The sequence below is a fragment of the Lolium rigidum genome, chromosome 3, assembly GCF_022539505.1.
Source record: "Lolium rigidum isolate FL_2022 chromosome 3, APGP_CSIRO_Lrig_0.1, whole genome shotgun sequence".
NCBI lineage: Eukaryota > Viridiplantae > Streptophyta > Magnoliopsida > Poales > Poaceae > Lolium > Lolium rigidum.
Genome location: NC_061510.1, coordinates 210,815,470 through 210,830,409, shown reverse-complemented (window position 1 = coordinate 210,830,409; position 14,940 = coordinate 210,815,470). Strand labels below are relative to the sequence as shown.

General features: G+C 44.7%; 2 protein-coding genes across 3 annotated transcripts; one reads left to right on the top strand and one right to left on the bottom strand.

Moving 5' to 3' along the window:
* Positions 1-4,340: 4,340 nt before the first annotated feature.
* Positions 4,341-5,237, bottom strand: LOC124698912. 2 transcript variants are annotated; one of them, XM_047231303.1, is made up of 3 exons: positions 4,943-5,237; positions 4,802-4,863; positions 4,341-4,602 (listed from the first exon to the last, which is right to left on the bottom strand). In XM_047231303.1, exons 1-3 carry the CDS (start codon positions 5,055-5,057, stop codon positions 4,471-4,473), a joined length of 309 nt encoding a protein of 102 aa, XP_047087259.1. In that variant the 5' UTR covers positions 5,058-5,237; the 3' UTR covers positions 4,341-4,470. The 2 variants fall into 2 exon arrangements, with proteins under 2 accessions (XP_047087259.1, XP_047087260.1); XM_047231304.1 differs by having other exon boundaries at positions 4,802-4,860; positions 4,943-5,235.
* An 8,808-nt stretch (positions 5,238-14,045) lies between these two features.
* Positions 14,046-14,621, top strand: LOC124699647 (probable calcium-binding protein CML46). Its single transcript, XM_047231916.1, has one exon. The coding sequence runs from the start codon at positions 14,046-14,048 to the stop codon at positions 14,619-14,621; it is 576 nt and encodes a 191-aa protein (XP_047087872.1).
* Positions 14,622-14,940: the final 319 nt, after the last annotated feature.

The following is a 14,940-nucleotide window of genomic DNA, read 5'->3' as shown; positions in this document are numbered from 1 at the left end:
TAAGAAATTATCGATACGTCGGAGACGTATCGGAGCTTCTATTCTTGTAGACAGTGTTGGGCCTCCAAGAGCGAGAGGTTTGTAGAACAGCAGCAAGTTTCCCTTAAGTGGATCACCCAAGGTTTATCGATCTCAGGGAGGAAGAGGTCAAAGATATCCCTCTCATGCAACCCTGCAACCATAAAGCAAGAAGTCTCTTGTGTCCCCCACACACCTAATAGGTGCACTAGTTCGGCGAAGAGATAGTGAAATACAGGTGGTATGAATAAGTAGTAGCAACGGCACCGGAAAAGTGCTTTGCCCGGGACGATAAACAAGCGAGTAGTAACGCAGCAGTAGTAACGCAGTAGAAACGATAAACAAGCAGCGATAGCGATATTTAGGAACAAGGCCTAGGGATTAGACTTTCACTAGTGGACACTCTCAACTTTGATCACATAACGGAATAGATAAATGCATACTCTACACTCTTGTTGGATGATGAACACATTGCGTAGGATTACACGAACCCTCAATGCCGGAGTTAACAAGCTCCACAATTCAATGTTCATATTTAAATAACCTTAGAGTGCATGAAAGATCAATAAGACTAAACCAAGTACTAACATAGCATGCACACTTGTCACCTTCATGCTATGTAGGAGGAATAATACACATCAATACTATCATAGCAATAGTTAACTTCATAATCTACAAGAGATCATAATCATAGCATAAACCAAGTACTAACACGGATGCACACACTCGTCACCATTACACCGTGCAGGAGGAATAAAACTACTTTAATAACATTGCTAGAGTAGCACATAGATAAATTGTGATACAAAATACATTGCAATCATAAAGAGATATAAATAAGCACTTCACTACGCCATTCATAACAGTGAATAAGTATTCTGTGAAATATAGCCTAAGAGACCCACACGGTGCACACACTGTCACCTTTACACACGTGGGACAAGGAGTCTCCGGAGATCACATAAGTAAAACTCACTTGACTAGCATAATGACATCTAGATTACAAGCATCATCATATGAATCTCAATCATGTAAGGCAGCTCATGAGATTATTGTATTGAAGCACATAGGAGAGAGATGAACCACATAGCTACCGGTACAGCCCCGAGCCTCGATGGAGAACTACTCCCTCCTCATGGGAGCAGCAGCGGTGATGAAGATGGCGGTGGAGATGGCAGCGGTGTCGATGGAGAAGCCTTCCGGGGCACTTCCCCTGCTCCGGCAGGGTGCGCGAACGGAGACTCCTGTCCCCCGGATCTTGGCTTCGCGATGGCGGCGGCTCCGGAAGGTTTTCGTATCGTGGTTCTTCGTATCGGGGTTTTCTCGATGGAGGCTTTAAATAGGCGGAAGGGCAGCCTCGGAGGGGGCACGGGGGCCCACACCATAGGGCGGCGCGGCCCCCCTCCGGCCGCGCCGGGGTGTGGTGTGGGGCCCCCGGGGCTTCCCTACGGCGGCTCTCGAGTGTTCTGGAAGGCTCGGGAAAAATAGGACCCCGGGTCTTGATTTCGTCCGATTCCGAGAATATTTCGTTACTAGGATTTCCGAAACCAAAAACAGCGAGAATACGACAAGCGGCACTTCGGCATCTTGTTAATAGGTTAGTTCCAGAAAATGCACGAATATGACATAAAGTATGCATAAAACATGTAGGTATCATCAATAATATGGCATGGAACATAAGAAATTATCGATACGTCGGAGACGTATCATGACTCAACCTCCAAAACTCCATAAGCAACAGGGAACATCCAATTATGTCCATCAACTGCAGTAGCAGCAACTAGCTGTCCTTTAAAACTGCCATGAAGAGCTGATGCATCCACGGACAAATAAGGCCTAGAACCGTCCAACAAGCCTTTCCAGCAAGGTTTGAAACAAACAAAAGCCCTTCTAACACATTCCTTGTGCATTACCTTCCCGCTTTTCAATTTGTAGGGAACTGTATGCTTGTCTATCGCTACAACACTTGCTTCGGACTAGCCATCTCCACTTCAGCTTTGAAAGTGTAAAGCAACCGAAAGCTTTCATTCCATGGACCATTGATCTTGTCAAGAGCCATTTCCTTTGCATAGAACATCCTCATGTAAGGTACTTCCATTTTATACTTCTCAACCACCTTTTTACGAGTGCTTTGTTGGACCAAGTGAAGGATTTTCTCTTAGCCAATCTAGGATTATATCCGCCAACCACCTAGTCTTCGCTAGCTTTGTTTTCAGCTCCGGCTCTCCCCTAGAGGTGGACACCTATGGATCTCCTTATTCTTCTTTATCTGAAACATAATGATAAGGGATGTCAGTAATAGATAACAAATTTTACCCCGTGATCTAAATACACAACTGGTTGGCGTAGTACCTGAACCAAGCTGCTTCTGCGTATTGTGGATGCATGCAGCCTCCACCTACACCTTAGGTATGGGCATTTAACTGTGAACCTACCTGGCTCACTTTTAATAACATCATAATATTCTTAGTGAGAATGTGATATGTAGTAATTGCATTACGGTAGTCCATCATCGTTTGAAACACGGTGCCTTCTGCAAGCTGGGGATCCTCCCTGTTCCACTCAATTGTTGGCAAGTCTTCACCTTCGTAATCGGCTAAAACGAGGCTGTCATCATTCTCATTCTTCTCTTCATCATCGGTGTCATCAAATCCGGCACCAAAAGCAATATCTTCCATGTATTGATCCTCCATTGCCTCGTTTATCGCATCGATCTACCAATTCAGGAAACATCAACTCATGATCATCATCTTGAGGAGACCGATCCTCAATGTCTGCATCGTCCTCCACATCGACCGTACGAACGATCTGGCTACCACTAGCACTGGGGACAGATGGTGCTGCTGTGGACCTACAAGGAGCGCCGCGGCGCACACTGTTAGCAGAGGCAGCAGTAGTAGACAGACATGATGCCCGACCACCTGATGATGCCCCAGCACTAAAGAGAGATGATGCCCGGCCCCTGTCCACATGGATACCAATTTTACCGAACTGGCAAGAAGCATTCAAAGCAAAAAGAATTCCCAGATCGTCGTCGGAAATTAGTGGAACAAATCTTCCCTCCTTGTTGTGCAAATATTCGAAATGAACTGCGTCGTCGAGCTCCGAACTGTACTTAGCGCGGATGTTAGCTTTCAAATTCCTCAACGAGATGGTGGTTGCAACCACCCCGCGAGGAAGTAAAACCCATTCTTATAGCGTTTAGAATCACGCGTAAAGCTAGAATCCAGCCTAACCACCAGCCGAAAAGCCAGCGCTGGATCAATCCTATTCGAAAAGCAACGCAGTTAGTTGAGCAACAACGATTGGCGCTCAAAAACCGCCTACTGTTAATTCACATAGGCAGACGATGCTTACCCAGATGGAATTCATGCGTTAGATCCCTCCGATTCCCAATCTTCTCCGCGGTTGACGGGAAGAGTTGGCACACCAGATGGACATACAAACTCCGCGACAGGGGTAGATCTAGATCTGGTGGAGGCGGAGCCCTCTCCGCCTCCCGGGGGTGGTGGTGGGGGCGGCTCGGCGGCGGACGACGCCATAAGGTAGGAGGGCGGGACGGCGTGGCGGCGGAGGGCGGTGTGTGAGCTCCTCCGGTCTCGGGCGGAGTGGAAAGCTTTGGGTGAGCTCCTCCGGTCAACAGTCAACACAGTTCGAAAGAAACGGTCAATTCAACACCAACGCGGCTCCCTAGCCATCACCGTTAACGGTGAAGGCCTCTGACCAGACGGCAACCCTCCCGTCTGAGCGTCTGCGAGGGGTTTCAAACTAGAGGGAGGGGAAAACTGAGGAAAAACTAAGGGGCTGGGGAAAACTGAGTACAACTAACGAACCAGGGACACAAAAATACAAATCCTTTTTTAATTTCCTTTAGTGCAAGCGCTCGGTAAATGGGCCGGACCTTAACTGTGTGCCAAATTGGGCCAGTCAGATGATGGGTAGTCAAAAAATTCTCAAATTTCTGGGTGGGCCACGGCCCCCTCGGCCCACCCGCTTCGTCCGCCCATGGTACGAAGAGGTGCCGATGCAATGGCGAGTCTCCGTCACTCCGTCAGGTGATTCACCTTCAGTCGTCCATGGCATCTCCCTCCCCTCCACTTTTGAGAGGAGACTTGTGGCAGGAGGTCAAGGACTCTTAACTGGTTGGACCCGGCGCAGAGAAACCTGTGTCATCTTTTTTTTGAGGGAATAAACATGTGTCATCTTTTTGTTGAAGTCAGCGGATTAGTCTGTGGCGAGATAACTCACACAAAAAAATTCTTCTATGCCACACGCCACACATAATGTACACTCAACTAAGCTGATGCTTATAGGAGTATATGTGATCTTTATGCCCTTGCAAATAACAAGAATCGATCTTATAGGTTACACCAGTAGTAGAGATATGGCAGTGTGAGAAATATACACAACTGTGCAACACTGCAGATACAAATGCAGCTTTGCTCCATGTTCTCAGTTCCTCCTTTCTTGCCGCCACGGTGAGTGCCGGTCGTTGGCCCCAGAGCCCGGGTAGTCCTCCAGCTCCATATCCATCTCCATCCTTCTGCTGAAGCCGCCGGAATTGGCCTCTCGTGTTATGACAGCCTGGGGTGATCATACCAAAGATTAAGGCCAACTACAGTTTGAAACCTGACTACCCGAGAGAGTGAGGTCTGAAACAGCTAGTACTACTTGCATGAACATGCGGTAAAATCTGGACAACACCTTACCTAAGTAATATAAATCTTAAAGAAAGTATCATGTAAATTAACTTGTGATCACAGATAGTTCAAGAGTATATCACCTGGCCATCTGCCCCACTTGAAGCTGGGATCGCCTCGGTCTCCCGCTGCACCCTCGGGGCTGCTGACACATATAGGAATAAATTTGTCACAACTCATTCAGAACAGTAGAATTAAATATCTAGACGGGATGAGAAGGTTACCAGGTGGAAATTGAATCGCAGCACTTGAAGCATGGACGAGGCAGCAGAAGCCCAGCAGAGCCACCACTGCCAGGTGCAGCGCAGGCGATCTCTCCATCCGTGTCATCTGAAGCATTTTCTCTGAGTGTCTCTACTCTTCTTCTGCACCCATGAGGGGTTCATGTAGAGGACCTGAACTCCAAGCTATTTTATAGCACAGTTGGCAGTAGTCATGGAACAGATTGAGGCTTCTGAAGCATCCTCCACAACCTTAGTTGCTATATAAGTAGTTAAGCACCTTCTCTTAAGTGCTTCATTAGCTCACATGATGAGCTTTTCTATGACTAGAAAAGTAGGTGGCCAGCATTTCGTAGGCATGTGCTGTTTCTTGGAACTGTGAATTGCTATTTGCTAGGAACGCACGCGGAAAGGGAAGATATACATATCACGAAAAGGAGGGGTGAGAGAAAAGGAGGCAACTGCGATTGGCAAAGGAATGATTTAGGCCAAGAAGAGCTTGCAAGAGGTAATCAAAACAGGAATTTAGGATGGTGACACGGCGCAGATGATTCTGAGGATTTTTCCAATCTGGTACCGGATTTTCTTATCCTGATGTAGGCAGGGTGGGCTGCAGACTTCGGGTAAAGTAAAGTTGGCCCCTTTATTTTGAGCTCATAGTGGATTCAGCACTTAGGCAGATAACTTGTGAGCCTCCACTAACTCATCTGATGAAATAAAACTGCACCTAGCAGCTCATCAAGTCGGTTTTGCCCAGTTGAAGCTTGACACCTTGCAAAGGGCATGCTACGAGCATCTCCAGCCGCGTCCCCAAAGATTTTTCTAGTGCGTCGGACATTTTTTTGGCCTCAGTCGCGCGCTCCAAAGCCTCCTTCCGTCTGGTACGACCAATACGGTGTCCGGCGTCCCGAGCCCGTTTCCGCTTCACAGGGTGTTATAAAAACGACAAGCAAATAACGAAGAACGATAAAGGTAAACGCAGCGGAGACACAAGATTTAACGTGGAAAACCCCTTCCAACACAGAAGGGGAAAAAAACCACGGGCGCCAGCCAGCAAAACTTCACTTTATCGGGGAGTGTTTACAAACACCGTGGGTTATCTTATAATCTGATAAACTCTAGCCGGCGGCTTACAAGATGTATATAACTATATATAGGTGGTGCCAACGATCCGTACCGTACCAAGCCTACCGGCGACGGGCCTCGCTCCGCTCGTCAGAAGTTAGCCTCCCTTTAGTATATGAATTTGGATCACAATACAACAAACTCCACCTTGAGACAAATTCCATCTTGTAGCATGAACTTCAACAATCTCCTGAACAACAAAGAAAAACACTTGCTGGCGCCAACAACCACTTGGGCTAAACAGTTTTACCAACCAAGCTCGAGCAAAGTTCAAACTTGGAAACAGGAACTGGCTTTGTCATCATATCAGCAGGATTATCATGAGTACTTATCTTACATACCTTCAGTTTACCTTGAGAAACAATGTCGCGAACATAATGGTACTTGATATCAATGTGCTTTGTCCTCTCATGGAACATTTGATCTTTAGTAAGGTATATTGTATTTTGACTGTCAGAAAACAAGTTAATGCAAGAATCATCTCCACAAAGCTCAGCATACAAACCTTTCAACCAAACAGACTCTTTGCAAGCTTCATTAATTGCTATATATTCTGCTTCGGTTGTAGATTGGGCAACAACAGGTTGTAACGTTGCCTTCCAACTCACATCACATCCACCAACAGTGAACACATAACCTGTGAGGGATCTTCTCTTATCCAAATCGGCAGCAAAATCTGAATCCACATAGCTTACGAGTCCCTCACCAGTCTTGACAAACTCCAAGCAAGCTTTGGATGTGCCACGAAGGTACCTGAAAATCCACTGAACAACTTTCCAATGTTCTTTACCAGGATTAGCCATGTATCGACTGACCAAACTCATAGCATATGACAAATCAGGGCGAGAACAGACCATGGCATACATCAAGGAACCAACAACACCAGAATATGGAACTCGTGACATGCACTCAATATCTCCATCAGTACTAGGACATTGCAATGCTGACAACTTAAAGTGAGGAGCAATAGGTGTACTAACAGACTTTGCATCATGCATATTAAAACGATGAAGAACTTTCTGAATGTAATTTTGCTGACTCGGAAATAATACACTAGATTTTCTGTCTCTTGTAATTTCCATACCTAGTATTTTCTTAGCAGCACCAAGATCCTTCATCTCAAACTCACTACTTAATTGTGACTTTAAAGTATTGATCTCTTTCTCGCTCTTGGCAGCAATCAACATATTATCAACATATAACAACAAGTATATTGGTGATACATTAACAAATTTGATATAAAAACAACTATCATACTGAGATCTCTTAAACTTATGTGCAATCATAAATGAATCAAACCTTTTATACCACTGTCTTCGAGACTGTTTCAGACCGTAAAGGGACCTCTTCAACTTGCAAACAAGATCCTCCTTATCAGGCACAACAAAACCTTCAGGTTGGTCCATTCATATCTCCTCCTCAAGCTCACCATGCAGAAAGCAGTCTTTACATCTAGCTGCTCAAGCTCAAGATCATGCATAGCCACAATACCAAAAAATGCACGAATGAAACTATGCTTCACAACCGGAGAGAATACACCATTATAATCAATACCTGGAATTTGGATGAAACCTTTTGCTACTAATCTTGCCTTAAACCTCGGAGGCTCATTAGGAGACAAATCTTCCTTTATTTTAAATATCCACTTACAGCGGACAACCTTCTTTTGTTTAAGTAAGGGCACAACATCCCATGTGCCATTCTTGTCAAGCGATTGCATCTCCTCTTGCATAGCGGAAATCCACTTCACGCGGTCAACGGATGCAACGGCCTCAGCATATGTAGCAGGTTCAGTATCATGCTCCACCTGTTCAGCACAACTCAAAGCATGGTGAACAAGATTACGTTCTTCAATTAAACGAGGACGTGGACCTTTGTTACGTCTCGGTCTATCAGCAGCAATGGAACAATTTGTTTGCTGCAAAACAGGTGGTGAGTGCTGAACAACAATGTTATCATTTTCAGCAACATCATTTTCTTTCTCCTCCACGTGCTCCACCTGCACACTAATCCTCTGTTGTTCATCATCAGAATTATCAGAAAAATCAACAACATCAATAACATATGTAGATGAACTCTTATAAAACATGACAGCCTCATTAAAGACTACATTCCTGCTATGCAAAATTTTCTTAGTTTCAGGATTCTATAACTTGTATGCCTTAACTCCTGAACCATAACCAAGAAACACACACTTAACAACCCTAGGCTCTAGCTTTCCATTATCAACATGAGCATAAGCAGTGCTACCAAAAACTCTCAACTGTGAATAATCAGCAGGTGAATCAGACCATACCTCAATAGGAGTTTTCTTATCAAGCGGAATGCAAAGTGACCTGTTTATGATGTAACAAGCGGTGGAGGCTGCTTCAGCCCAAAAACGTCTATGCATACCAGCATTGGACAACATGCAGCGAGCCTTGGAGATGATGGTTATGTTCATCCTCTCCGCCACACCATTCTGCTGAGGAGTATATGGGATGGTGTGGTGCCTGACATTGCCTTCGTCGCTGCAATAATCATTGAAAACATTAGAATAAAACTCCATGTCATTGTCAGTACAAAGCAATTTAACTTTCTTTTCTGTTTGCTTCTCTACCATACTTTCCACTTTCTAAAAGCATCAAACACATAAGATTTATGTTTCAGAAAGAAAGGCCACACTTTTCTGGAGTAATCATCTATGATAGTAAGCATGTAATTTGCACCACCAAGAGAAGTCTTGCGGGAAGGTCCCCACACATCAGCATGCACATAATCTAGAATCCCTTTAGTGGTATGAACGGAAGCATTGAATTTAACTCTTTTACGCTTACAAAAAATGCAGTGCTCACATAACTCAAATTTACTCAAATTGCAGCCATCTAGCAGGTCTCTCCTGTGCAATTCTGCCATGCCATGTTCACTCATATGTCCAAGACGCATATGCCACAGATTAGTTTTACCAGGTTCATCATAAATAACAGCAGCATCAATACCAGACAAAGTGCTACCTCTAAGAACATATAATTTTGCAGAATTCATATCACCAATCATGTGAACGAGAGAACCTTTTGATACCTTCAGAACTCCGCGAGAACCGGAGTGTTTGTACCCATCAACATCAAGGGTACTGAGAGAGATCAGATTTCTGGCCATGCCAGGTATGCGTCTCACATCTGTCAGAGTGCGTGTCATGCCATCATGCATCTTGATCTGAACGGAGCCAATGCCCACGATCTCACGTGGGTTTTTATCTCCCATACGCACAACATCTCCACTCTGCACAAACTCATAAGAACTGAACCAGTCTTTGTTACAACAAATATGAAATGAACATGCAGAATCAAGTATCCACTCATCATTACCAGAAACACAACCAGCAGACACAACTAGGCAATCGCCATCAGAATTATCACTGCAAACAATAGCAGCGTTACCATCACCATCAGTTTGTTTTTCGGTTGGTAAGTACCATTTCTTTTCTATTTGTTCTGCAACTTCCAGCAATCATCAATATTGTGGCTAGTTTTCTTACAATACTTGCAGAACTTACCATCTCGTCCCTTGGACTTTGAGCGACCTCTGTCGGTCTTGCTCTTATCTCTGTTGTAGTTGTTTTAGTTGTTGTTTCTGTTCTCGAACCTGCCACGGACCTGCAGTGCTTCTTCCTTAGATGACGAACCCTCCGCCTGCACCATAGATTTCATGTTTTCCCTCTGCTGGAGGGCCTCATAAACTTCGGCAAGGGTTAGTTCACGACTGTATAACAAGGTGTCTGAAAATTCGCAAAATAATTAGGCAACGAGACTAACAGTATAAGAGTGAGATCCTCATCATCATAATTTACCTCCATGAACAACAAATTAGAAACGATCTCTCTAAAGATGATAGGTGATTCATCATTGACGCACCTTGTTCCAGCTTGTGCGAAAACAACTTCATCTTCACGTGCATCTTACTGGTTAGATCTTTGGACATGCAGATCGATTCCCATTTCAACCACAGCGTCGCTGCGGATTTCTCAGCCATCACTTCCTGCAAGATATTGTTGGATAGATGAAGCTGAATTAATGAAAAAGCCTTACGGTCTTTCCTCTTTTCATCGTCGGTCCAGGTCTTGGCATCTTTCTTGCCAAATCCATCAAGAGCTTCATCCAGATCAGAAGATTGGGTAAGGATCGCCCTCATCTTCACTTGCCACAGAGAAAATCTCGTGGTATAATCCAGCTGCGGTAGATCGAACTTCAAGGAAGACATGTCGCAAAACCCTAGATTAAAACACGGGCTCTGATACCACTTGTTATAAAAGCGATAAGCAAATAAGAACGATAAAGGTAAACACATCGGAGACACAAGATTTAACGTGGAAAACCCCTTCCAACGCAGAAGGGGAAAAAACCATGGGCGCCAGCCAGCAAAACTTCACTTTATCGGGGAGTGTTTACAAACGCCGTGGGCTATCTTATAATCTGATAAACCCTAGCCAGCGGCTTACAAGATGTATATATAGGCGGTGCCAACTATCCGTACCGTACCAAGCCTACCGGTGACGGGCCTTTCTCCGCTCGTCAGAAGTTAGCCTCCCTTTAGTATATGAATTTGGATCACAATACAACACATGGAATGCTTCGGGCGCGCCGAACATAGCGAGACGCGAGGTGAGGAGTGGCGGGCCCGCCGCGTCATTGGCACACGAACGACGTCCAACCGTCGCCTACCTCGCGACAGAGTTATTATTGACGCGCAATGACGGTGCAGTTGCGGGAAGGGGAACCGCCGCAGTGGCAACCGCGTCGGTCGAAGCAAGAACCGCCAAAGTGGAGCGCGAACTCCGCGGAAGAGCAACCGCATCCCTCTTCGATATCTGCGCTGCCATTCATCCCTGCTCAATAAGACCCCTACGTCTGCGCATTCCGACCTCCAACTGGCTGACGCCCTTCATCTCTACGACTGAGCAACCTCTCCTCTCTGACCATGAGCAACCTCTCTTTGCCATCGGACACCGATAGCGAGGGGAAGTCGCCGGGATGGCGCCATTGGTGGGAAAGAACTGCCACACCTAGCAGCTCTAGTTCCCCGCCGATGGACGACCGGGAGGAGGAGTGGGAGGCCATCGCCGACGACGGCCAGGAGGAGGAGGGGGAGGCCGTCGCCGCCGATGGCCATGAGGAGAAGGAGGAAGAGGAAGAGGATGGATATGGCAGGTGGAGACGGCTGGAGGCGGAGGAGGCGACTGAGGAGGCGGCAGCAGCAAAGAAGGAGGCAAGGGTTCGGGCGAAGACACCACCGGCGAGCACCGACGACGACGAATACACCAAGGACTACTCGCTGGAGGGGGACACAAGCTCCTCAGACGCGTCGAACGCCACTACCTCTTCGAAAGAGGTGACGAGCAGGAAGCGCCTCCATAAGGGCGACGAGGCGAGGCCATCAAAGAAGAAGTAGCTTATAGTTTAAAAATTAGTTTGAACATTACTTTTCGAAGTTTTTATGTTTAATTTGTTTCAATATATTGCACAACTTTGAAAATCTCGATTCTATCTAAAAATTCCTTCTCTCTATTAAAATGAAAATACAAAAAAAAAACAAAAAAGTTATTTTAATGTTTGGGGCCGCGGCTGGGCAGCGACGCGTCCCAAACGCGGCACGAAGCGGAGGCGTCCCCCAGACGCTCGATCCGGCGCCGTTTGGAGGACGCTTTGGGGGGACACAAGATGGTCTAACACGAAAGTTTGTTCCTACTGAAATTACGACAAGCATTAGCTCACACATGCATGCAGACAAGGTTTTAATCTTGAAATAAAGTATCATGTCACTGTTACAGGTTATAACTGAATTCCACAGCGTTCATGAGTCACAGGCACTAGCATATATCTTGCTCACATGGCATCCAAAAGCACCAATGGATTATTTTCTCCTTTATTAAGAGTTCAGACGATAGTGTCCACGCAGTGAACTTGTCATTTCCACGCAGAGAAAGAGAAGGACTTTATCTGACAGAGATATATGCACGCGCTGCTTAGACTTGACGAAGCAACTCACCTTTTTTTATTAAATTAGTACGGCAGAGATTAAGGAGTAAAGTAAATATGAAGGAAAGTGTCTGTAAAAACGAAAATACTTTGTTGACTGACAGTTTCTTCAGTCAAATATCAAAGACTGCGACAGTACCCTCCGAAAGTTTCTACGTAAGATCTTCAAGGAACAACTGATTTCCTGGATGATCATACACACATGATAACGATACTGGTATGATACTAAATTACTAACTCCTAACCTACAGCTAAGTACAAGTCTAGATCTTCATCGGGGAAAAGAAACCAGAATCATGCATATCGATCTGTAGATTTGAACCAGACAACAAACTTTGGTACAAATAAAATATAAAATGAGTGGAGATTTTTGGCTCCCAGGCACCAGTGATCTTGTTATTTTTTACGAGTTTCAAAGAAATTTGAGAAAAACTTCGGATGTGGACAATAGTTTATCCCACAAACGTGCCAAATATAAATTTCAAATACTACTTTATATTCTGAGTTGCACAAAAATAACAAACGTGTGGATGTGAGTATATATATTTTTGAATCTTCAAATTTGATCAGATTTTGTCATTTTGTGTAGCCCATAATATAAAGAATTCCGCATTGCGAGTTTTCATGTTTTTATGTTACATCATTGACAATGTTCATATTTTTAGTTTTTTTTTAACTTATAAATATCTCTGGACGGATCACTGGAGCTTGGGATCCAAAGAAACTTTCCGTAAAAAATTCATGTAGTTTTTTTTTTTTTGAGAAACACGGTACAAACGCAGACGCTCACATACACGCGCATACACTCGCCCCTATGAACGCACACACGCACACCCTACCCCTATGAGCATCTTCGGAAGACTGAGCCGGCGGATTGGATCTTGAAATTGACGAAGTCACCACAAGCACCTCGCTGTCGACGGGAACGTCGCCTCCCACTGAATGAATATTCCGCCTTTATGAGACACACAGATGTCAAATCGGGGATTTGAACTCTGGTGGGCTGGGGGTACAACCACCCTCCTAACCAGCCAACCTTAGGTTGGTTCTCAAAAAGTCATGTAGTTTTGGTTGCGCTACACCCACTTCTGAGGTCTTGATCGAGTCTTCTAGATGTCCCCTCAGATCTTGAGTCTTGTTTTTTTTTTCTCCAAAGAATGAAAGAAATATCACCTTCCTGCCTTACCCGAAATTTCTATGTAAGCAACATCCATACTCAACTTGGGAAAATGTAGTCAAACACTACATATGTATATTTTATTTAAAAAATTCATGACTTAGTATTGAAGACTGGACCACCCAGCTCTGGCACTTTGAGCCGGTCCATTTTTGGCCCTCCCTGTACACATTGTGACCCAAGTATCAGAACGTGGCTTTTTATCCGGAGCCTGTAGCAGTTACCCTACTTCAGCCTGGCTTGCCCGGCCAATTCATTCAATGTATATGATATGAACATTTATTACTTTTTGGTCCAAAAGAACCATGAATTACTCATCATGTTCGATGTGTTCTGAAATATGTTTTCATGTTCTGTATGTTTCCCAACATGTACACGACGAATTCCCGCGAAGAAACATGTACTAAACCAAGGAGCATAGAACATGCATTAGACTTTTGTGTGTGAGAGCAGAAAGGGAGAAGGAATAGAACTCATGAACCATCTCTTTCCAGGAAGCATCTAATGGAGTAAAAAAGATTAAAAGAGCCAGTAAGAACCAAGACCATAGACTCTCTGAATCTCAGGCTAACAAGTGTCATCTTGCTGTTTACTCTTCTTCCATAACGTTTTCCAAAGTGGAAATATCCTCTGACCTGCCTGGATCTTTCATATTGATTCTCTTGAAGCTACAAGTTAGGCTACAAAAACCAACTAGTTGGCTTCCTAGTTCCTATATAATCCTCCATTGGTACATCTTCCCTTCAACAAAACAACCAGACTACCGAGTTCACAGGTGAAGCCAGCACCAATGGAGAAGTCCCCAGCCACTGCAGCATGTCATCATGAACCAATTTTCCAAGAAGAACTCGGTATTCTCATCCTTTTCACTATCCTCACCTGGTCCATCTCAAAGCTTCAGAGGTTCTTCCCCAGTTCTTTCCAGTCCTGCAGTTGTCCTGTCTCCAACACAACCTCGACGCCTGTCCTCGCCAACACAGAGATATCCAAGGCACTGAATAATAATGAACACAATGAGGTAGATAAGATGCAATCTGATGCTGAGATATCCATGAGAAAGATGGGGTTCAATTTTGATCAAGAACATAGTGTGGCCTTGAACGCAATTAGCTCTGAATGTATCTCTACGCTGTTCGTGGACGAAGAACCTAGCTTGCAGGAAGTGAAAATGGCGTTCTTGCTGTTTGATGAGAACAATGATGGGTACATCGACGCATCAGATTTGCAAAGAGTTTTTCGGGACATAGGATTAGACGGAGTAGGGTTAAGTGAGTGTGAGCAGATGATTTCTAGATATGATATGAACGAGGACACGAGGATAGATTTTATGGAGTTCACCAATGTTTTGGAAGCCAGCTTTTGCTAAAATGATTCCGATGTATATATTTTTTTACACGCAGTGATTTGTATTTACCATTTTGTGATTGACCGAGTTAGTATCCCAGTTTACTCGAGAATTCAATTGTGGATCTTTCACTAAGCTATATTACAAAGGCAACTTCTCGGCCAACAGGACCTATTATGCCAGTTTGCCATACAAGGGGCAGTTCCCTTAACCTGGTAATGCTCATTTACCCAACTTCGAAAACCTCACGACAGGGGCGAGATCCTACTGTTGCTTGTCTAAAATTAGCAGGCAACAAGTACGAGATTACAATGAGTTGTGTCATGCCTCTAGGGCTCCT